Below are 22,719 nucleotides of genomic sequence, written 5' to 3'. Positions count from 1 at the left end.
TGGTCCAGTGGTCAGGCACCGTGCTTTCACTGGCAAGGACTTAGTTTCAATCCCTGGTCAGGGTACTAAGACCCCAAAAGCTGCATGGTATGGACATAAAAAAAAAAAAAAATGTTGCCTGAAACTACAGTCATACGAAGTCTTGACTAATGCTGGAGACTCCACTTCCAGGGTGGCTGTCTTGCATGCCTGGCAAGTTAGTGCGGGGTGTTAATAGGAAGTCTCAGTTTCTCACGAAGAGGACCCCTCCCTCGGGCTGCTTGGGTGTCTTCATAACATGGCAGCTGACTTCACCCAGAGTCAATGATCTAAGAGGGAGCAAAATGGAAGCCACAATATGCTAATGACAGCCTCCAGAGTCATAAACCATCATATCTTCATTATCCCATTGGGCCAGGTCAGCCCTATTTAGGGTGGGGAGAAATTACACAACGTTATGTATAGTAGGAGGTGGAAATCCTGGAAGACAGTTTTGGAAACTGGTTGCTGTGGCCTGGAGTCTGCCATGCTGTGAGGAAGCCCAAACTAGCCCCTGTGGAGGTGTGGCTACATGGATTCACGGAGAGTCCCTGAGGCGACACGAAGGGGAAGGGGCGTAATTCTTCAGGGGCTCAGTGCTAAAGAATCCCCCTGCCAGTGCAGGGAACACGGGCCAGGAAGATGGATCCCACATGCCGCAGAGCAACTAAGCCCTTGCACCAGAACTACTCAGCCTGTGTTCTAGAGCCCTCGCATCACAATTACTGAAGCCTGTGAGCCTAGAGCCCATGCAACAAGAGAAGCCGCCATGAGAACCCCTCACACTGCAACTAGAGAGTGTAGGGTATAGTTCGGGCGAGGCAGAAGAGGAAAGACCACCTCAACAGAAGTAGGTTACCTTTATTCAGGCAAGGAGGGGCGACAGACGGCCTAACAACCAGGCTGAGCTCCGAGAGGGATCAGGGAGGCTTCATACTTATAGGGAGGTTTGTGCAAGCGATAAGGGAAATGTCAATCAGGCAGGATATTTTGAGTATTCTTTTGTTGAGATGACATTTGTAGTTGGGCAGGGGGTGATAAGTCTTCTGGGCGGGTGTAGAGGGTGGAAGGTTTCCAGACAGGGGGTGATAAGTCCCAGATAGATGCAACCGGCCTGGAGCATCAGGGTGGAACTAAAGTTATGCTTTGTTTTCTCCGAAGCTAGATGATTCAGCAAGGGGCCTTTGAGACTGTTGTTCTCTTTTCTAGGCCCAAAAGACTCCTTCAGAGGGTAGCCTCCATTTGCCGCAACTAGGAGGAAAGCCCACACGCAGTAACAAAGACCCAGCACAGCCAAAAACAAAGAAGAGAGAGAGAAGTCAAGTTATCAGCCTCCCATTGCTCCAATATTAGTCATCATCTGACTGCAGTTATGTGAACCAGTACTGCCAAGGCAAAATTCTCATATCGAATTCCTAACCCTTAAAAACTGAGAGAAAATAAAAAGGTTGTTTTTTCTTCAGTCATTATTTTTGTGGTAATTTGTTGAACAGCAGTAAGCCCTCAATGAGTCCTAACTTCCTGTATTTATATCCTTCTGGAGTCTCTTCTCACATTGAACAGAGCTGACCTGACCCAATAAGATAAATGACAACATGTGACTTTCAAGGCTGAGTCATAAAGATATTGTGGTTTCTACCTTACTCCCTCTTAGATCACTCATTTGGGAAGAAGTCAGCCATGAATAATAGGAACACGCCAGAAAAATGTGGAAAGAGCTGAGAAACTGGCCTAAGTCATAGTGTTCTGTACTAGATTCCTATTGCTGCTGTAACAAATTACCACACACTTAGTAGCTTAAAACTACATGAACTTATTATCTTACAGTCCTGGAGTTCAGAAGTCTGGCATGGGTCTCATTGAGCTAAAATCAGGATGGCAATAGTTCCTTTCTGGGGAAGTCCCTGCAGGACCAGTGATTAGGACTCAGCCAGTGGTTAGGACTCTGCACTTCCACTTTGGGAGCAGGGGTTTGGTCCCTGGTTAGGGAACTAGGATCCTGCAAGCCATATTGTGAAGCCAAAAAAAAAAAAACACTTCCTCTCTGCAGGCTCTAGGGGAGAATCCATTTCTTTAATTTTTCCTGCTACTAGAGACCACCCACATTCCCTAGCTCACTACCCCTTTCCTCCATCTTCAAGGCCAGCAACATCGCATCTCTTTTTGCTTTTCTTCAGTAGTCACACCTCCTTCTGACTCTTCTGCTCTCACTTTTAAGGACCCTTGTGATGACATTGGGACCCATAGGATAATCTGTTTTAAAATCAGCAGATTAGTAGCCTTCATTCCATCTGCAACCTTAATTCCCATTTGCCATGTAAACTAACATGTCCACAAGTCCCAGGAATTAGGGCACTGACATCTTTGGGAGCCTGGAGAAGGGAATAGCAACCCATTCCAGTATTCTTGCCTGGAGAATTCCATGGATAGAAGAGCCTGGAGAGCTACAGTCCATGGGATCACATACAGTCAGACATGATCGAGTAACTAATACACACACCACACACACACACACACACACACACACACACACACACACATCTTTAAGAGCCATTATTCCACTGACCACATTGTCTGCAAGAAGAGAAGAGGGCCTGAGAAGCAACAGCCAGGGAGGGAGGAGGGCGGTTTAGAAGAGTGAAATATAACAAAAGCCAGAGGAAGACAGGGTTCCCAGGAAGGATTAATATTGTTGGGAAGTCAAGCATGATAAGAACTGAAAAATATTCGTTGAATTTAGCTTCCTGGTGATACAAGTTATCCCGGGAGTACTGGGGGCAGGAGCTAGTTTATGTCGTGTTGAGCAGCAAGGAAGATGTAAGGAAGTAAAGGCTAAGAGTGTAAAATCTTCTGGAAAAAAAAAAAACACCAAAAACTTGTTGTAAAGGGGTAATTATTGCAGCTTCTAAAATGGGGGGAAAGTTTCAATGCAAATGGAAGGAAAGGGAGGTATAGGTGAGGGGTGTGTGTGTGTGTGTGTGTGTGTATGTGTGCTCAGTCGTGTCCAACTCTTTGCGACCTGTAGCCTGCTAGGCTCCTCTATCCGATGGAATTTTCCAGGTAATGATACTGGAACAGGCTGCCATTTCCTACTCCAGAGGATCTTCCCGACCCAGGGATGGAATCCGCGTCTTTTGCACCTCCTGCATCGGCAGGCAGATTGTTTACTACTGCGCCACCCGGAAAGCCTATCCCGGGTGAGATGGCTCGTCAATAAACGCTGTGTGTGAAAGGGAGAGGTACAGTTAGCCCATCAAAGGGTTCGAATGGAGGGACTGTTGGGTTGATTTGGGCTCAGGTTTCGCCAGGTGGCGCCACAATAGAACAGAGGTTAGGATACTGTCCAGGATATGGCGAAGCTGATGGAGCTGGGAATATAGGAGAGAGACGTAGAGATCGGCCAGCAGGAGGCGCTGGTGCAGCAGGAGGGAATGGCTGGGCAAACTAGGCGGATTGGAGGCTATACTGTCTTGAGATAATTTTAGGGAAAACGCTTGGTTCTTGATCAGATCGCAGTATGCCCTGGATTCCCTGATCCGCTGGTCTCTAGTTCCAGGATTCTCCAAAGTTAAAACAGGGCTTGGACTAGAGTAAACGCTATATATTGTTAGCCCGATTAATATAATTTGTAAAACTCCGGAGATTCCATTACCCTTGAGGCACTGCAGCCGCCCGGACTACAATTCCCATCATGCCTGGCAGGCCGTCAAATCCATAAATACCCAAGTCCCTTAATCGGTTTTCCAGTCCCAGCATCCCTCAACTGTTTTCCTACCACGGCAGCACGCTTGCCAAATCATAGGAACAACCAATTAGATCAGGGAGTGCGAGACCAGCAGGCCAATCGTTCAGTTAGAGGGGCGGGAGCGGGCGAGGTCAAATCTGGCCCCGCCCCTGCCCCGTGGCCGGTTCGTTTCCGGCTGAGGCTTCGGGCGGGACCAGAAGACATGGGCACTACCTGGCGGAGTCCGGGGTGGGTGCGGCTCGCGCTCTGCCTCGCGGGCTTAGTGCTCTCTCTCTACGCGCTGCACGTGAAGGCGGCGCGCGCCCGGGACCGGGATTACCGCGCGCTCTGCGACGTGGGCACCGCCATCAGCTGTTCGCGCGTCTTCTCCTCCAGGTGCACGGAGAGTGGAGGGCTTGGGGGACCGCTGCTCGTAAGAGCGGTGCATGGGGTCCAGGTGTGCATGGCAGCCAGGCTGCCAGATCAATCGGGGATTGGGGTTCCCGAGGAGCGGACGCGCGGGACCAGGCTGCTCAAGGGAGCGTTGCCTGGAGAAACGAGTGTGTCCAAGATAGGAGTGTGGAGCTAAGGGGGCAGATAGTGCTGGGGGCTGGGATTATTCGAGGGGATGCATGTGAATTCTGATGACAAGGAATAACAGTGACCGGGCAGGACACAGGGAGATGGGGTCGAGTGTGGGAACTGATTATGGTCTTAAGGATGGGCGTGCCTGGCGACAAGGTGGCCAGGTCTGGTTATGCTTGAGGATACAGAGTTTGTGGGATGACCTGAGACAGAAGACGGGGGAGGGTGGCGGGGGCACTGGAGATTTAGGGGTCCAAGGCAGAGAGATTCTGTCCTGGTTTCCCAGTCTCTGGTAACTCTGTAAAATAAGATGAAGGGTTATACGCACCTTACCATCATAGGATTTATTGAAAGTCTAGGATGAAAAGAAGAGTCTATGGGACAGCCATGGCCAGGCCTGATCTGGGGATGGGGGAGGATGGGGCAGTGACATGGAATCCTGCCTTGGCCAAAGAAAGGCTATGCTCGGAGGTCACTGACCCTTGGACTCATGTAGGGGTTGGGGGGAGGGTGAGATGGGGAAGGACAGTCCAGCTGGCTTCTTGGAAACAACCCTCCCAGGATAGGGCTCAGGGCACTGGGTTGACATTCCTAACTTAGGCCCCCTCCTCCACCAGGTGGGGCCGTGGCTTCGGACTGGTGGAACATGTGCTGGGCAAAGACAGTGTCCTCAATCAATCCAACAGCATATTTGGTTGCATCTTCTACACACTGCAGTTGTTGTTAGGTGAGTGGCCTTACCCTCTCGTGACAGTCCCCTTCCCCTCTTGGCCAGCCCAGCCTGAACTCTTGCAGTCTTGGTGACCCAGATGGCCAACTAAATGTGCATCACTGAGCACCAAGGAGGTGGGAACTTACAGAAGTCTTTACTGTCAGAACCAGAGGGCCCTTAGAGACTTCCCAGGAGCCCGGTTTTCTAGAACAGACTCCTTTCTGGGGGAAACCCAAGGGTTGCTGTCTCTCATCTCATGTAGAGCTCAGCAGGAAAATTCACTGTTTGGTCCCAGGGATCATTGAACACGTAGGAGAACCAGGGTCTCGGTGGGGCCTGTCTGAGCTGCTCATTTTAGAGGCTCTTTCCCCAGTAGCCCCTGCTGTCTGGGTGGCACCATGGAGTCATGGCATATTCTAGTAGTGGCCAGTTCCCAAAGGCTACGTCTGCCCCTTTTCTGCCTTACAGGTTGCCTGCAGAGCCGCTGGGCATCTGTTCTACTGAAGTTGAGTTCCTTGGTGTCTCTAGCTGGTTCTGTGTACCTGGCCTGGATCCTGTTCTTCGTGCTGTACGATTTCTGCATCGTTTGCATCACTACTTATGCCATCAATGTGGGCCTGATGGTGCTCAGTTTCCGGGAGGTCCAGGGACCCCAGAGCAAGGTCAAGGAGCACTGAGCCCTCACCCCAAGCCAGAGTGACCTTTGCCCAAGAAGGCCACATCTGGGTTCTTGGAAGAGTCTGCAAGTTGCCCCCACCATACTCCCCACACAGGACAATGGACCAAACATGCCACATTGTTTCCTCCACCTTAGTGCCTCTGTTTCTGTTCCCAATGGCTGATTTCCAAAGCTCCTGCTGTTGCTCAAGGAGGGAAGGTTCAGAGCAATAAAATTTTTTAAATAAATTGGCCAAATCTGAGCCATCTGTCTGCCAGGGACCTTAGTGTTGGGCTTCCCCTGATCTTTCCTCTTCTGGGACTGGAAGATATGAGTCAGAGGGAGAGTGGAGGGCCTGCCTGGGAAGGGTGGTTAGTCCCTTCTCTAGTATGTGGAGTCAGCAAAACCTGGGGCGCCATCAGCCCCCACCCCCAGGAAACAGGCTGGTAGTCTTCTGTGCCTGCTACCCACAGAAGACAGGCCTCATCTTCTGGGGCAGCCAGGTATGTGCTTGCAAGGGCGAGCTGACTTTCTGGTTCTGTGCAGACGTGCCTGGAAGTTCTTCCTGTAGTCTAACCTTAACCCCTCCAGCTGCCTTATCTACCACTAGAAGCCAGTCTTGACAGCCCTGGAAGGAAAGGGACAGGCTGTGTTTTTGTTTTGTTTTTCCTAATGTATCCTAAGTACTTATCCACATGCAAAGCACTGTTTAAGAACATGCCATCTGTCAACTCATTTAATCCCTATAGCAATTGTATGAGGTAGGTATTATTACAGTCATCCCTTGGTATCCATAGGAGATTGGTTCCAAGACCCACCCCACTTCCCAAACCAAAATCCAAGGATGCTCAAGTTCCTTATAGTAAATGGCGTAGGGAATTCCCCGGCGGTCAGTGATTAGGACTCCAGGCCTTCACTGCTGTGGGCCAGGGTTCAGTCTCTATAGTCAGGGAACTAATTAAGATCCAACAAGCCATATAGTACATCAAAAAAATAAATAAAATGGTGTAGTATTTGCACATAACATATACACATCTTCCCATATACTTTAAGCTATACTTTTAAGTCATTTCTAGATTACTTATAACATCTAATATAATGTAAATAGTTGTAAATACAATGTAAATGCTAGATAACTAGTTACTGGCAAGCAGTACACTCAAGTTCTGTCCTTTGGAAATTTCTGGATTTTTTTTTTTTTTGATCTGCATTCAGTCGACTCTGCAGATGTGGAACCTGTGGATACAGAGCTGACTGTATGTCTTGAGGAGGAGACTTGAGGTTCAGAGAGGCTAAGTAATTTGCCTAAGATCACACAGCTAGTTTGGGGGAGGGGTTAGGAAGCCCTCAGGATTTGAATCTACCAGGTCCATATTAGCTCCAGTGTCTGTTTTTAACCCAAGCCACAGCTGCCTCTGAGTTGGGGCCACGGTTCCTAAAGAGTCTGGGCTGGTCTGAGTTAGAAGTCAGAGAGAAAAAGGATTCACCCTGAGTATTCTTGCCTCCTGATTGAGTTTTCCAAAATCCAAGGATGCTCAAGCCCCTTAATGTTCTAGGGAATTCCCTGGTGGTCCAGTGGTTAGGACTCCACACCTTCACTGCCATGGGCCAGGGTTCAATCCCTTGTTGGAGAGCTAAGACCCCACAAGCTGCACAATGCAGCCAAAAAATAAAAATAAAATGGTGGGGGAGGTGGGCCCCACATAACCCTGGTTTCCCAGGAAGGTGGCAGAAAGGCATTGCAATTTGCTAGCTTCAGCCAGCAAGAAGCAGAGAGCCTGACCTCTTGACACCCAGTCCAGCACATGCTGCCTCTGAAGCAAGATGGGAGAAGGTATGTGAAACCCACTTGGATCCAGGCCTAGGAGAGAGGTGGGAAAGGCCTGCCTACTGTACTCTTCACCTGTACCAGCTCCCCTGCTGGGAGCAAGTTCACTCTGCCAGGCTGCGGTAAAGGCATTTTTACATCCAACAGCTCTGAGCTTTTCAGACAAGGTAGGAGGAGCTAACTGTCCAAAATCATTCACGTGTTAGGGGGATCTGGGATGTGAACCCAGGCAGCGATACCACGGCTGAGGCCCAGGGAGAGGTGGTGAATAGCCCAGGGTCACACAGCCACAGCCCCAGAGCTAGAAACTGCTGGCCCCCTTCCAGCCCAGCAAAAGCAATGACACCTGACTCCTAGCAAATTGGGGGTGGAGCAGAGGTGGAGCTAGGGAGACCCAGGTGGCCTCTCTTGAGAACCAGAGCACAGGCGGCAGATTGACCTGGAGCAGCATGAAGCAGAGCTGGGGACTGAAGCTGTTCATCCTGGGAGCCGTGGTCCACATAGAGGGTGAGTCACCTGGGTTTGGGTGGGGGGGTTACGGTGATGGTTTGGGGGCTGTCCTCTACCGGAGCAGCCCCTGAAGCTGGGTGTGTGGGAGGGAGCCTGCCTGGGGGGGTGACAGTCAGCCTGTGGCAACGTAACTATGTCCGGGTGTGTGTGTGGGGGGACACGTATGTGGCCGCCTGTGTCCAAATGGGCGTGATTTCCTTGGACTGGATTATAATCTGTGTCTGCAGGAACTGTCATTATGCCTGTGTGTGTACCCTGTGCCCTTGTTGGCCTCTCTCCTTCCACAATAGCTTTAGGCAAGTTCTGGGGCCCTTTGGTCTCAGCCTCCCCATCTTTACATACATCCCATCTCTCCCATGTTCAATGGGTGTGTTTGTGTGTGCCTGTGATGGGGAAGAGGCAGGGCAGGGGACCCTTTGGTAGCGTCTCTTTCTAGAAAGACGGGGGAGGCCAAGTCATCAGAAGAGGGGTGGGGTGAGTCTCAACTCCTGACGCCCTCCACAACTTGGACATGACGCAGGCCTCTAATCCTTCCTCTTAGGCCTCCACAGCCCAGGGCACAATTAAGCTAATGCTCTCCACAGGCACAGGCTGCTCCCTGACTCAGCGGTAGGGGCAGGAGTTGGGGGTTCTGAAGCCTGGAGGAGGGTTGGCCTGGTCCCAAGCTGAACCCCAGGCCCTGCCACTCAATGCCCAGGAGTGCTGAGCACAGCACTGGGAGAGGAGAATTAATGACTGAGTGTACACTCTGAATAGCTTCCAATAAAAGCTGTTTCTTGACCTCATATAAATATTTTCATTCTGGGAGGGGCCGGTGTGGTAGCCACAGACGGAGTCATAGCAAGGACCCCAGGCCAGTCCCCCCAAAACCTGTCCCCTCCTCCAAGGCTGGGCTGGGCAGGTCCCCTCCCCCAAGGCTCACCTGCATCTTTCTCTTCCCAGGTCTTCAAGCAGCTCAGCGTGGTAAGTTCTGGGGCTGTGGGGCCTGGGCCTTACTTGGGTCTGGGTCGTGCTGGGGGTGAGGGCAAGCCAGGGGCCTGCTGTCAGCCTGATTCATGTCTCTCCACAGCATGCGGGCAGCGAGGCCCTGGTCCCCCTGAGCCTCAGGAGGGCGACACGGTGCCTGGCGAGTGGCCATGGCAGGCCAGCGTGAGGAGGCAGGGCATCCACGTCTGCAGCGGGTCCCTGGTGGCAGACAGCTGGGTCCTCACTGCAGCCCACTGCTTTGAAAAGTGAGTCATGACTGTAGTCAAAAGATTTCTGGCTTTGGGGTGGGTGATTTGTCCCCAAGCCCTGCAAGACTGAGCCCTGCCCCTAGAGTAACAACCTACCATTTATTTAAAATGTGCCACATGCCGGGAACACGCTATCAGATTAATGTCAAACTTTCGTGGTAGAAGTCTTACAAATGTGACAGCCGAGGTTGGGAGGATGGCCCTTGTGCAAAGCCACAGTTTGGGCCATCTGTCATCTCCTTGTGCTATCTCTTACAGTGTCATTGTCTCTGTTGGCACTCAATGTTTGGGTCTTATCCCCTCTCCCCCTTCCAGGGAGGCAATGACAGAACTGAACGCCTGGTCAGTTGTCCTGGGTTCTCTGCAGCATGAAGGCCTGAGCCCAGGGGCTGAGGAGGTGGGGGTAACAGCTCTGCAGCTGCCCAGGGCCTACAACCACTACAGCCAGGGCTCAGACCTGGCACTGCTCCGGCTCGCCCACCCCGTGGCCCACACACCTCTCTGCTTGCCCCGACCTGCCCATCGCTTCCCCTTTGGGACTTCCTGCTGGGCCACTGGCTGGGATCAGGACACCAATGATGGTAAGTGCTGGCCTGAAGCCCAGAGAGGTACTTGGCTTGCCCAAGGTCACACAGCCTCAGCTGCTAACTGTTCCCATTCCCCGTCTCCCTTGCTCCTCTGGGCCCAGACTTTGGCCCCAACCCCCTCTCTTTTGCCAGCTCCCAGGACCCTACGGAATCTGCGCCTGCGTCTAATCAGCCGCCCCACGTGTAACTGTCTCTACAACCGCCTACACCAGCGGTCACTGGCCAGTCCAGCCAGGCCCGGGATGCTGTGTGGGGGTCCCCAGCCTGGGATGCAGGGGCCCTGTCAGGTCTGAGGGGGAGGATAGGGGAAGGGAAAAAAAAGAGGAGGGGGCCTGCCATAGGCTGGACACTCAATCCACAGGGATGGGTGGAAGGGCGGCCCACAGCGGGTGTCTACCCAGGGCTGGGGCTCAGATGTCTGTCTCTGACAACACTGCCCATTTCAGGGAGATTCCGGGGGTCCTGTGCTGTGCCGCGAACCCGATGGACACTGGGTTCAAGCTGGGATCATCAGTTTTGCATCAAGCTGTGCCCGGGAAGACACTCCTGTGCTGCTGACCAATATGGCTGCTCACAGCTCCTGGCTGCAGGCTCGAGCTCAGGGGGCAGCCTTCCTAACCCAGAACCCGGAGACCCCGGAGATCAGTGATGAGGACAGCTGTGTAGGTATGAGCAGCGGGTGTCAGGAGTGGGATGCGGGGGAGCCTCCCCCTGGGCTGCATGAGGACTTCTGGGCAGCAGCAGGTGGGAGCCACAGTGGAATAAATTTCAGTTCAGAATAGAAAACTGATTAACGAGGCATCCACACACTGCCACGGGGTAACAAGGGGATTTAAAGGACCCTTTCAGACCAGGATGGGAACAGCTCCATTTATGTCTGAGAGACATAGACACTTCAGAACTTTATGCATTTGGGTTCAGGTAAGAAGAGGAATTTCTGGTACCTGGCTGAAGGTCTGGGGGGTAAGATGCAAATTTCCAAGCAGAGACTCCACAAGATTGGAGAGGGCAGGGTTCCCACTCAGTAGGGCGTGAATTCTGGCGTTAAGTGACTAACATGCAAATGGCATGCAAAATAATTCCTGGGATGGAAGCTCTATCTTGATGGGAAGAGAAGCATCAGTGAGCCAGGAGTTCTGGGGCCATTCCAAGCCCAGAGGGGTGCAGACAGGCGGGGTAGAGGAATGATGAGTGGGCCACTCCCATGATGCTGGACCATCAGGGTTAAAAGCTTAGACCCTGGGTTTTGAATCCCAAGTTGGCTACTTGCCTGTGGTTACTGAGCTAGAAAGTCACTAAACCTCTGGAATGTTGGTTACCTCAGTAGTGAAAATAACAAAGATTCAGCTTAAAAGGATAATGTAAGGATATTCAATAGCACACAGGAAGCTCTTAGAGCAGGGCCTGGCATGCAGTGAGTGCTTAGAGAAGGCAGATGATGTAATGCATCTGTTTCAGCCTGTGGATCTCTGAGGAGAGAAGGCCCTCAGGCGGGAGCTCCTTCCCCGTGGCCCTGGGACGCTAGGCTGAAGCACCAAGGGAAGCTAGCTTGCGGTGGAGCCCTGGTGTCAGAGGAGGTGGTGCTGACTGCGGCCCACTGCTTCATTGGGTGAGCCCTGACTCCCTCGTCCTTGTGCCCCAACTTCTGATGGTGGCTCTGCCACCCAGTGCTGTCACTGCTGTCCTTGCACAGGCGCCAGACCCCAGAGGAATGGACAGTAGGCCTGGGGGTCGGCCCAGAGGAGTCGGGCCTGAAGCAAGTCATCCTGCATGGGGCGTATACCCACCCGGAGGGGGGCTATGACGTGGCCCTCCTGCTGTTGGCCCAGCCTGTAACCCTGGGCCCCAGCCTGCGGCCCCTCTGCCTGCCCTATTCGGACCACCGCCTGCCTGATGGGGAACGTGGCTGGGTCCTAGGGCTGGCCCGCCAAGGAGCAGGTGTGTGGACAGGAGAGGGTGCCCAGCAGCTGGGCATGCAGCCTGGAGGCTGAGGTAGCAGCTGGGTCTTCTCCCTTACCCTGCAGACACCAGCTCCCCTCAGACAGTGCCTGTGACCCTCCTGGGGCCCAGGGCCTGTAGCCGCCTGCACGGAGCCCTCGGGAGCAATAGCATTCTGCCGGGGATGGTGTGTACCAGTGTTGTGGGCGAGCCGCCCGGCTGTGAGGTGAGCCCCACTCCCCTAACGTCACCCCACAGGCCCCTCGCCCTCCCACTCACAGCCTGACCTCTCACCTGTAACCTTTCTGCCAACTGACTCCCAAAGAGCCAGACCCCCAGCCCCAGCCCCTCCTGCCCCATGCAGCCGCCTAGGAACAAGTCACAAAGCAGAGTCCCCTGACTTGACCCCTTTCAGGGCCTGTCGGGGGCACCACTGGTGCACCAAGTGAGGGGCACATGGTTCCTGGCTGGGCTGCACAGCTTCGGAGATGCCTGCCAAGGCCCCGCAAGACCTGCTGTCTTTGCAGCGCTCCCCACCTACGAGAACTGGGTCAGCAGTTTGGACTGGCAGGTCTACTTCGCTGAGGAGCCTGAGCCCGAGCCCGAGCCCAGAAGCTGCGCGGCTAACACGAGTACGTGGCCCTGGGGCCTCCTGCCAACACCTGCCTCCGCAGACCCCTTCTCTGCCGGCCTGGGGCCATCTGTCCCCAGCCACCTCCAGCTGCAGTGGGTGGAGCCGTGGACGGAGTCATGGGGATTCAAGTACTAGCTCTTGTCATTGACTGGTTAGGAGCACACCTCTCAACCTGTGCAGCCCTCACTTTTCTCATCTGTCATAGGGGCTCAGGGGCACCTCCTTCCTCTTCCTTTGAGGGAGGGAGGGAAGCTGTGAGCTCGAGACCAACCCCACCCTCCTTCCTCTCCCTGACAGGCCAGCCAGCCAACTGCTGACAGGTGGCTCTGGGACGCTGCAGTCACAGCAAGGCAACTCCCACAAAATTGCTTCTCTCCCATCCAGCCCCCTGCCTTTCCCAGGCAGGTCCGACAGCGCAAAGGGCTCTGGGAAGGAACCTGCCCTGAAAGCTCCACCCTGCAGGACAGGGAGATGTCGCCCGTGGATGCCCCCCACCCAGCTCTGCAGTCCAACACAGGCGTCCCAAGCTTTTCCTATTCTTCATCCCTTCAGATCCAATGACACCAGCCAAGTACTTTGAAAATTTCTTTTTTTGGGGGGAGCAATTTTCCTGTTTTTTTAAACTTAAATAAATTGTTACAAAATAGACTTTAGAAAATAAGTTACAAATTGTAGTAAAAGGCTCCCCATCCACAGGCAACATTTCCACCTGTGGGGGTGCTCTCTGAATCTGCCTCTCCCTGGTGTTGCAATCTGGCTGGTAAGGGTGGCCCAGCATCGTGGCCAAGCCGGGCACTGGGTTTCTTGGTGGGGCTGGTCATAGGAAAGAACCTGGTGACAAAGGCTGGGGCAAAGGAGGTCCCTCAAGGACAGGACAGAAGGAACATCTCACCCCCTCCTTGGGAAAGAAGCCAGATCTGGGTCCTCTTCAAAGGAGAGGAGAAAAGAGCTGGGGACGCCCAAACTACTCCTGAGCAAAACAAGATCAAGCCTTTCCCTGCAACTCGCCCTGCACCCACCCACCCCCCCGCCCCATATTCTGATCTTTGGAGACTGGAACTTCAGAGGGAGAAGCTGAGGTCTGCAGGCCACTGGGGTGAAGGGTCCAGGAGTGGGGCCGTGGGGGTGGGTGGAGGAGGCAATGACAAGTCCCCTCTGCCCGCCGCTGGTGCCTTTGGGGTTCCTGGGGAGAGAGAGAGGAGGTGACTGAGGGGGCAAACCCCACACAGCATGTACCCTGCTCCCTACCCCGAAGGCCATACCCCACAGTCCTGTATGCGAATTCCCAATTATTTTCCCAGACCTGGCTAATTAGCTCCTTGCTCATTCCCTTGGGGGCCACAAAAAAATCTTTTATTCTAGTATATGTGCTGCCGAAGCGAGCACATGAAATCTTTTAAAAGCACATTGTCAGCACTCTCAGGGGAATCTCACCGCTGTCCCCTCCTACCCTGATGATCCCTGGTCAAGGGGATCATCCACTCTCTCAGGGACACCCATGCACTAGATGGAAGGGGTCTTGGGATAAGGGCTACAGGCTCCTAGAGGAGGTGGACAGTGAGCCTGTGACTTGCAGAGATAACCGACCCTCCCATTCCTCCACAAGTCTGGGCGGAGGTGACTTTCCATGAAGATTCCCCTGATAAAGGACGGGAGATAGAGGCTAATGACTGTTGTTGCCACAGCTGGGCCTGGCTTCAAAGAAACAATTATCTGTGACTCAGTCCTCCAGTTAAAGGTGTGCTGGCGGGGACGGGGGTGTGCAGGTGGAAAGGGTGGTTTGGTTGGATCCCCAAAAGGAAATGCACAGCACAGAGAGAAGGATGAATAAAGGGAAGAAGAGACGCGGACCAACATGGGTGGGCAAAGGCCAAGGGTCTAGTTTCCAAGAAAAGAGGAGGGGGAGCAGAAACAAGATATGGGGAAAGAGGGACAGGGTGCTGAGTGCCAACAAGTGACCTGGTTTCCCAGAACAAGTCAGCATGGAAGCCACAAAGCAGTCCAGTCCAGGGGTGCCTCCTATGCCCCATTCCTCATTCCCGGGATCCTGGCCTACTCTAAGAAAGAGCAGAACTGAGACTATCTTTTTCTCCAGAAATCATTACTTAACTGGCTGGATCAGAAGGGTTTCCAGAGGTATCTATAGTAGCCAGATGGTAGCTGGCTACCAGTCCTCCCCAGAGAGAAAGACCATTTCTCTTTGGCTCTGACACAGCCGGAGGCTGTGAGCCCTAGCACACAGGGGAGCCCTAGCAGCTGCCTTGGCTCTGACCCTGCCACCCCTGCACTGCACCAACCCACAATGCTCTCTACTTACCTGACTCATGTGGTCAGATCTCAGCCGCTCTAAAGGCAGCATCCTCAACCTAGCTTTCTCCCTATCCCAGCCTGGGCCGCCTCCTGGAGTCCCCATGATCCTCTCACTCCTTGCTTTCCTGCCCACCACGGGGCCAGTGTTTACCCTCCACTGTGTGCCCACCTCCTCCAAGACCCTTCGGCCCTCTGCCCAAGCCTGTTGGTGCCCCCGTACCAGAGCTGGCCACTGTCCACTCTTCCTGGTGCTGCTGCTCATGCTGCAGGAAGCTGATGCGACGGCGGAAATGGCGGGGACAGTGGGGGCAGGAGAAGGGCCCCTCCCGGGGCGCGTGGACCCGCCCGTGGCCCTCCAGCCGGGCCGCTGTCCGAAAGGCCTTGCCACAGATGCTGCAGCGATGGCGCTTGGGGTCCGTGTGGGTCCTGCCATGGTTCTTAAGGGACAGCAAGTTGGGAAGAAGTTTGGGACAGAGGGAGCAGGGGTAGAGTCCCGTCGTGTGAGCCTTCTGGTGGTTCAGCAGGCTCCCGGCATGGCGGTAGGAACGCCCACACTGGGCACAGCGGAAGGGCCGCTCCTCGTGCCCAGACACCGCGGACGCGACACCCTGGCCTCCGTTGGCTCTCCCCACACTCTCACCTGGGGCCACGGGGAGTTCTGATGGGGCTTTCCCCTGACCAGGGAATTCCACCTCCTCCTCCTCAGCCCCCACTTTGGGACTTCTGGCCTCCACCTGGGGTGACACCTGACTGAGGCCCCTGGTATGAGTCTGCAGGTGGCTGGCGAGTTCATGGTGGGACTCAAAGGCCTTGCCACAATCAGGGCAGGAGAAGGTCTGGGCAGCTATGTGGTTGCGGCTGTGGCTCTTAGGGGCCTCAGGATTCAAGAACTCCTTGGAGCAGAGCAGGCAATAGTGACGGTCAGTCTTGTGGGTGCTGTGGTGGTTCAAGGGGCCCTCTGACTGGCAGGAGATCTTGCCACAATGGCTGCAGGAAAAGGAGTGGCTCTCTGGCTGGGGCTGAGGGCCACAGTCTCCACTGTCCCAGCTGTCCACCGGAGTCAGACTAGGTCCATTGGGCTGGGTGTTGCCAAGGGGACAAGGACTTCTGGGGACATTGTCCCCTGGCTCGTCTTCTGGCTTGGTCAGTACGTGGTGCCCAGGAACCCAATCTCCATCATGATTCTCCGGTCCCTGGTCTCCTTGCCACCCATCTGCTTCCCCCATGCCCCAGGATGCTGGCTCTGTGGCTTCTAAACCCACTGCCCTGATGGGGCTCTGTCTTGGCTCTGCTGGCCTTGTGGCTCCATCCTCCAGCTGAGGTCCCGACTCAGTACCACCTGATCTGTCCTCCAGTCCCTGGTTGTCAGCCAGGTTCCCCTGACCACCCTCTGTGCCGTCTGGGCCTCCTTGACCACCTCTGGTCTCTTCCTCGTGCTCTCGCAGGTGCCGTTCCAGGGACCCCCGGCCAGGGAAGCCCCGACCGCAGAGGGCACAGCGTACAGCTACCCGCCGGGACAGCCCAGCCCGCCGCCGCCGGCTCTCCGAGTGCAGCCTCTGGTGGTCCCTCAGGGCCATGCGGTTGGAGTAGGTCTTGGGGCAGGTGGGACAGCTGTACTGGCCTGTCTCATGGCTGCGCCGGTGGTTCAGGAGGCTGCCCGCGTGACGGTAGGTCCGCCCGCACTGCCCGCAGCGAAAGGGCCGATCTTCCCGGGACAGCTTGTGGGAGCCACCACCCCCACCACGCTCCAGGTGGACCCGCTGGTGGCTGGCCAGCTGCTTCCGCAGGCGGAAGGCCTTCCCGCACTCAGCACAGCGGAAACGCCGGGGATCGGCGTGGATGCGCCGGTGGTTCTTGAGGGACATGAGATTGGAGAAGCCTTTGGAGCAGGCCTGGCAGCCAAAGTGGCCGGTCTGGTGGCTCTGCCGGTGATTGATGAGGCTGCCGGCATGCTTGTAGGAGCGGCCGCACACCTCGCAGCTGAAGGGCCGCTCAGAGCTGGCTTCTGTCTGGCAGCCCTTCTCTGCCGTCTCCAACCTCGGCTCCATCTCCTCCCCCTTCACAGTCGTCTCCTCCCAGGCCTCTTCTTTCACTCTTGCCCCCTCCTCCAGGGGCTCGACTTTAAGTTCTTTCTGGAACCTCTCCACTTCAGCCTGCTCGAGGCCCTCCTCTGCCAGAGTTTGGGCTTCACTGTTGCTTTTTGCCTCTGGGACGGGCCCCACCTGGGGCTCTGAGCCTTTGCAGCGTGGGTGGTTTCGCAGGTGATTGCGGTAGGCAGCCAGGTTGGGGTAGCAGCGGGAGCAGACAGGGCAGACGAATTCCCCAGTCTGGTGGATCTTGCGGTGGTTCACCAGGCTGCCCCCATGCCGATAGGTCTTGCCACACTGGTTGCAGCGGAAGGGACGGGGCTGGGTCTCCAGAGAACTTTCCTCACCCTGCCGGCAAAGGCTGTCAGCAAGCGTGTCACCTACACCCTCACCTGGCTTTGTGTCCCCACCCTCTGCAGGGAGAGAGGTCACCGTGCCCTCAAAGACACCATCTGCCACCACCACCGTGGCATCACCTGACTCTGCTGGGTGATGCATGAGACTGGGAACCTCATCAGTGGCGTTCCCGGAATTCCGGCTTTGGTGGTGACGCTCCAGGCTCCCCAGGTCATCGTAGGTCTGACCGCAGCAGCCACAAATATGGCCATACCCAGCTCCGTCCAGCGCTTCCACCTCCCGCTGCAGCTGATTCAGCAGCTCAGCTTCTGAGAGCTGCAGTGGGGGGCTGTGGGTGGAGATTGCCCCTGCAGCTCCTTCCTCCTCCCCCTCCTCTTCCGAGCCCTCAGTCACGCCAGAGTCATGAGCCTGGCGCCGGTGAAGCCTGTAGCCAGCCCGCCCAGGGAAGATCATGCCACAGAGGCAACAGAGGAAAGGCTGGGTTGAGACGGCCTCCCCGGGCCCGTGGTTCTGGAAGTGGCTGCGAAGGGCAGGCAGGGAGTCAAATTCCTTTGGGCAGAGGGAGCACTGATAGATGCCCGGTGGGTGGCAGGGCCGGTGGCTCAGCAGGCCGGTGGCATGGGGGAAAGAATGTCCACAGTCAGAACACGTGTGGGAGACTTCAGCCGGCCAGCCCGCAGAGCTGGCAGAGCGGGAAGGGGAGCTGGGCTGGCCAGGGGCTGGTTTCTGGTCTTCCTTCACCCCAGGGAGGCCATCGCAGAAGCGAGTTCCACTGCTTTCCTCAGTGCCTGGGATGTCCACGTTGTCAAGGAAACAGGCCTCCATCCTTTCCAGTCCTTCCTCGGCACCTCGGCTCTCTTTATCACCCTGGAAACAGGCCTCATTCCTCTCAAGCCCACAGTTGTCCCTTTCGGCTGCAGCCTGCAAACAGCCCCCACTGCTTTCCATGTTGCCTTTGGCTCCACTCGGACTTGCCCTGGAAGAGTCTCGGGGACAGCCCAGGCCCACACTGTCCACTGGCTCCGGGGCCCAGTTCCCATCTGATGGGGGTTTGGCTTCTCCCCCACCGCCGGCACTGCCAGCCCGCCTCCGGTGCCGCCTGCTCCGTCGTCGACTGTGGCGACGCAAGTGGTTCTTCATGGCAGCCATGGTGTGGAAATGTTTGGCACAGGCCCCACAACTGAAGTCTCCCGTTTGGTGGGTCTGCCGGTGGTTGATAAGGCTGCCTGAGTGGCGATAGCTCTTGCCACAGTCTCGGCAAGCAAATACCCGAGGAGGCGACTCTCTGGCCTCGGTCCTGCTCTGTGCCCCTTCCCCGTGGGTCCGGCTGTGATGTTCAAGGCTCTCAGAGTCTTCAAAGAGCATCCCACACATGCTACATATCTGTGGTGCGGTCCGATCTGCTGCTGGGGGGACAGCAGGGGCCCCCTCTTCATGTTTGCACCCAGGCCCTTGATCGCAAAGTAGAGTTGTCTCTGGCCCCACTGGGTCAGGTGGGACCTCCACCTTGAGGTGGCTGGGGGGACCCTCAGCCCCTGGGCCCGTGCTGCGGCGAGCCGCCTTGCAGTGTACCCGCACGTGGTTGCGCAGGGCCATGAGGTTGGGGTACTTGCGGGGACAGAGAGAGCACTGATACTCTCCTGTCCGATGGCTGTGGCGGTGGTTCACTAGGCTCCCCCGGTGCCGGTAAGCCCGACCACACTCATTGCATTTATAGGGGCGGTGGTCTAAGGTGGTGGTGGGGGCCTCTGCTTCTTTGCGGGTGGACTCAGCCAGAGGCAGGGGAGCTGGCAGCACTGATGGCTGCCCATCCTCTCCAGCTCCTTGCCGGGGCCTGTGATGAGCCCGCACATGGTTTTTGAGGGCAGCTGCATTGAACAGCTGCTTCGAACAGATGGAGCAGGGGTAGACACCTGTCTGGTGGCTCTTGCGATGGTTGATGAGGCTCCCAGCATGGCGGTAGGTACGGCCACAGTCTCCACAGCGGAAAGGCCGGTACTCCTCCAGGCCGATGTCTTCCAGCTCCCCAGATGTGCTCAGCTCCCCTGAGCCATTCAGCATCTGTGTCCCAGGGAGCTGGTCCTGGCTGCTCTCATCTGTGTGTCCATTGGTGGTGGGCATCCCTTTCTCTTCCCACGGCTGCTCCTGACTTTCACCCTCATGGGACTGCTGGTGTTCCAGCAGCTCTCGGGGGAGCCGGAAGGCACGGGGGCAGTGGGGACACTGGTAAGGCCGATACTGGGCATGGAGTCTGGAGTGATTCTTCAAAGCCATGAGATTAGAGAACTCCTTGAAGCAGATGGCACAAGGGTAGACGCCCAGGGTGTGGCTCTGGCGGTGGTTGGTAAGGCTCCCAGCATGCTTGTACGTCTTACCACACTGACTGCACTTGTACCGCCGCTCCTCCTCAGCAGGAGCCGACTGGGTGGGCTCCTGGCCCCCGGTAAAATTCACTACTGATTCAGCCAGATATTGTTCCAAATTGCTAAGGAGACTGCTGGCTGGGGTGGGGAGTGGAGTGTCTCTGGCAGAGTTGGTGGTGGGACCCCAGCCCTCTACACCCTCCTCAGGGTCAGGCTGATTCTCCCAGCCTTCTCTTTGTCTGGTGGGTAGATCTTCCCATGTGCCCAGAGCTGCCCTAGGGTCTGGCCCAGACTCACAACCAGATGTCTCTTCAATATGTTTTTTCTGATTTTCCCAGCCTTCCCCAGGGTCAAGCCTCTGGGCCCAGGAGTCAGTGGACACTGTCTCCCCCTGGAGACGTGGAGTGGCTTCCTTGGGGCGGGGAGGCCTGCGCCTCCGACGGCCTTCAGGAGCATGAGTCCTCATGTGGCTCTTGAGCGCCATAGGGTTGGTGAAGTCCTTGCCACAGGTGGTACAGGGGAAAAGGCCAGTCTCGTGGGTCCTGCGGTGATTGACCAGGCTCCCTGGGTGACGATAGCCCCGCCCACACTGCTGACAGCGGTAGGGCCGAGGGATGCTGTCGGCCTCGCTGCCCTGGCTGGAAGATGGATGGAGCAGTTCTCGGTGCCGTAACAGTTCTGGGAGGCTAGGAAAGTGGCGCTGACAGTCAGAGCAGCTGAGTGAGGTGGGCGTGTCCTCCATGGGGCAGTGTGGCAGAAACCTGGAGGTTCAGGAAGAGCAGGCAAATGGCAGCAGCATCTTCCTCTGATGGAGGGTCCAAGGCCTAAGAAAAGGGGGCAGTGGTCAGAAGGAAGGCTTGAATTAACTTTGCCTCTTGATTTTATGAGCAACAAGTTCACCAGAGGTCACAGTTACCCCCAAGTAGCAATGGCCAGGGACCTGCTCTCTACTAGATCTATTCTGGAAATACCATTTAAAATTTCTCTGAATACAGGCTCCCCAAATATGGAAACTCTCCTAGGCCTAAGTCATGTCTAGAAGTACATATAAGGAAACTAACATCTAAAGGATTGCATCCCATCTCTAATCACAAACATACTATCCTGTCTTCAGATCAAGTCCCAAAAATCTTACTGTCCCTAACCCTCTGCTCTCTATAATTTTGAAACAAACAACCTATCTTACGTGACATCTTAAAAGGAAACTTGTACCTCTCCTAGGACCTTCAATAAGATAAGTCCAATCCTCCATCTTTCACTCCTCAGCTAGAGTAGCTTAGAGGCACTGAAAGGGGCTTCCCTGGTGGCTCAGACAGTAAAGAATCTGCCTGCAATGCAGGAGACCCAGGTTCGATTCCTAGGTCAGGAAGATCCCTGGAGGAAAGAATGGCAACCCACTCCAGTATTCCTGCCTGAAGAATCCCATGCAGAGAAGCATGGTTGGCTACCGTCCATGGAGTCACAAAGTCGGACAAAACTAAGCAACTCTCATAGAGACGCACTGAAAAAGCAGCCTTTCTCCAATAGACAGCCTAGGACCTGAGAGGTGAGGTTAGAGGCCTCCTACAGGGAAAAGGGCTGATTTGTTCCCCCTTCTGCCCTATTCCTTTCAGGGTCACAAAATCTCCTTTCTGAAAGACTCTCTTGGGTTCCCCGGATTCCAAACCATCTTCCTTCTTGGAAATTCCATCTCCTTTCTGGTACTTCGCCCCTTACCTTTTTCTTTCCCATTATTCATCACTTTTCTCCCTCCATCTCTTCTCATTTTTCCCTCTACCTTCTCTCCTAATATTGATGACAACAGCCACCCGTGCTACCTAAGCATTACCATGTGCTAGGCCCTGTGCTAAATAAAGAAAATTCATTGTGTCACCTAGTTCTCACAACTCATTGCACTGCCTCTATTATTCCAGTTGACACACGAGGAAGCCCATTCACTCAATCTTCCTTCCAAAGCCCTTACTCCATAGCAGGCCCCCATGCCTCCTACATCACCTTGGCCTTCTCTTGACTCGGACTCTTACCCGCCTGGGGGCCCCAATACAACTCCTATCTCCGACTTTAAACCTCCTTGCTGAACCTGCTCCCAGAATTCTCACTTCTCACAAAGCCCCTTCGCTCAAGAGTCTCCTCTCCGAATCAACTACCAAAGAGGTCCTCTCGCTTCATTCATCTCCTCAGCCAGTTTTCTCTTAGGACCCCTACCTCACACCGGTGGCCCCTTCTCGTTCCCGCCGCGGGTGCGTCCGTTGGGGACCGCGAACGGGAGTGCGCCTGCGCAATGGGACCCTCACCCTAACTGCAGCCGCGCGCCCCAAAGGGTGGTTGTGCGGGGGCTCTCGCCCTCCCACACACGCACACTCTGCAAAGGCTCAAGGAAGTGGAAGAGGAGGGAAAGAGGGAAAGGAGAGGGGGAAAAGGAGAGAGGTAGAGGAAAAAGGGCGCAGCTGGCACAAACCAGCCGTCTATCGCCCAGCTCCGCGGACACTTCCTATTGTTACTAGGAAACAGGAAGTGTCCTAGCCTCAAAATCTTCCCCGCGAAACTTCCGCCTTAAAAATGCTTCTGTCCCGCCTCCAAGCAGCGGTTATACACAGACACATTTCCGGTGCTAGGAGAGAAGCAACAAACGCGCAACTCCGACCCCGCCCACGTAGGTCAAAGAGCTCGTTGTTCTGCACTAACCTTAGCCACACTTCCGGGAAGATCCGCTAAAATCGTTCCGGTGCAAATTGACTGAGCGCAGAAGAGGGGGAAAAAGCCTTCTGCAGCCCTGGCCTCAGTACTTGGGCGACACTTATTGTGGGGTTCCCTGAAAAACTTCTCAAGCCAGATGGAGGGAGCGTCACTTACTGCTTTCTATTAAGGCAAATGTGGGATATAGGCAGATTTAAGTACTACAAATCTTGGACATGGCCTTTTTGTCCTCCCACCTTCTAGTTCACGGTGATCTAGCGCCACGCTAGCAATAGTCGGTGCATCCCGTAAACCTATTCCCGTATCCCTTGTCATTAGCGCCCAGAGAGACCCCTTGCAAGGTGTTTCTCCTCCACCTTCTCTTGGGGCTGCTCCGGCGAACTTTGTCTTCCTCCCTTGCCGGGAAAGCTCTCTTCCACTTCCGCTCGCCGGCCCCGCCTCCTGTCCCTCCCCTTCTTCCCGCCCCCCACCCCCCC

General features: G+C 55.2%; 3 protein-coding genes across 9 annotated transcripts in view; 2 read left to right on the top strand and 1 right to left on the bottom strand.

Moving 5' to 3' along the window:
- Positions 1 to 3,909: 3,909 nt before the first annotated feature.
- VKORC1 (vitamin K epoxide reductase complex subunit 1) lies at positions 3,910 to 5,945 on the top strand. 2 transcript variants are annotated; one of them, XM_061153282.1, is made up of 3 exons: positions 3,915 to 4,138; positions 4,945 to 5,054; positions 5,508 to 5,945. In XM_061153282.1, the coding sequence occupies exons 1-3, from the start codon at positions 3,966 to 3,968 to the stop codon at positions 5,714 to 5,716; spliced, it is 492 nt and encodes a 163-aa protein (XP_061009265.1). In that variant the 5' UTR covers positions 3,915 to 3,965; the 3' UTR covers positions 5,717 to 5,945. The 2 variants fall into 2 exon arrangements, with proteins under 2 accessions (XP_061009266.1, XP_061009265.1); XM_061153283.1 differs by lacking the exon at positions 4,945 to 5,054 and having other exon boundaries at positions 3,910 to 4,138.
- Positions 5,946 to 6,931: 986 nt separating this feature from the next.
- PRSS53 (serine protease 53) lies at positions 6,932 to 12,881 on the top strand. The gene is made up of 10 exons (XM_061153280.1): positions 6,932 to 8,032; positions 8,978 to 8,998; positions 9,105 to 9,267; positions 9,586 to 9,851; positions 9,990 to 10,144; positions 10,304 to 10,523; positions 11,316 to 11,466; positions 11,551 to 11,795; positions 11,882 to 12,021; positions 12,211 to 12,881. Exons 1-10 carry the CDS (start codon positions 7,975 to 7,977, stop codon positions 12,562 to 12,564), a joined length of 1,773 nt encoding a protein of 590 aa, XP_061009263.1. The 5' UTR covers positions 6,932 to 7,974; the 3' UTR covers positions 12,565 to 12,881.
- Positions 12,882 to 13,001: 120 nt separating this feature from the next.
- Positions 13,002 to 22,719, bottom strand: part of ZNF646 (zinc finger protein 646) — a 28,542-nt gene continuing 18,824 nt past the window's right edge. The window contains exons 1-3 of one of the 6 annotated variants that reach the window (XM_061153277.1): positions 22,600 to 22,714; positions 14,960 to 20,370; positions 13,002 to 13,612 (exon numbers count right to left, since the gene is read on the bottom strand). In XM_061153277.1, the coding sequence (XP_061009260.1) occupies positions 13,491 to 13,612; positions 14,960 to 20,288 (5,451 nt within the window). In that variant the 5' untranslated portion in view covers positions 20,289 to 20,370; positions 22,600 to 22,714 and the 3' untranslated portion in view covers positions 13,002 to 13,490. Of the gene's footprint in view, positions 13,613 to 14,959; positions 20,371 to 20,758; positions 21,644 to 21,751; positions 22,042 to 22,231; positions 22,715 to 22,719 lie in introns of those variants that run through there. The other 5 variants (XM_061153273.1, XM_061153275.1, XM_061153274.1 and 2 more) reach the window with 5 other exon arrangements.

This window comes from Dama dama, chromosome 10 (genome assembly GCF_033118175.1).
Source record: "Dama dama isolate Ldn47 chromosome 10, ASM3311817v1, whole genome shotgun sequence".
Taxonomy (NCBI): Eukaryota; Metazoa; Chordata; class Mammalia; order Artiodactyla; family Cervidae; genus Dama; species Dama dama.
The sequence above is the reverse complement of the archived record's forward strand: the minus strand, read 5'-3'. Positions and strand labels throughout refer to the sequence as shown.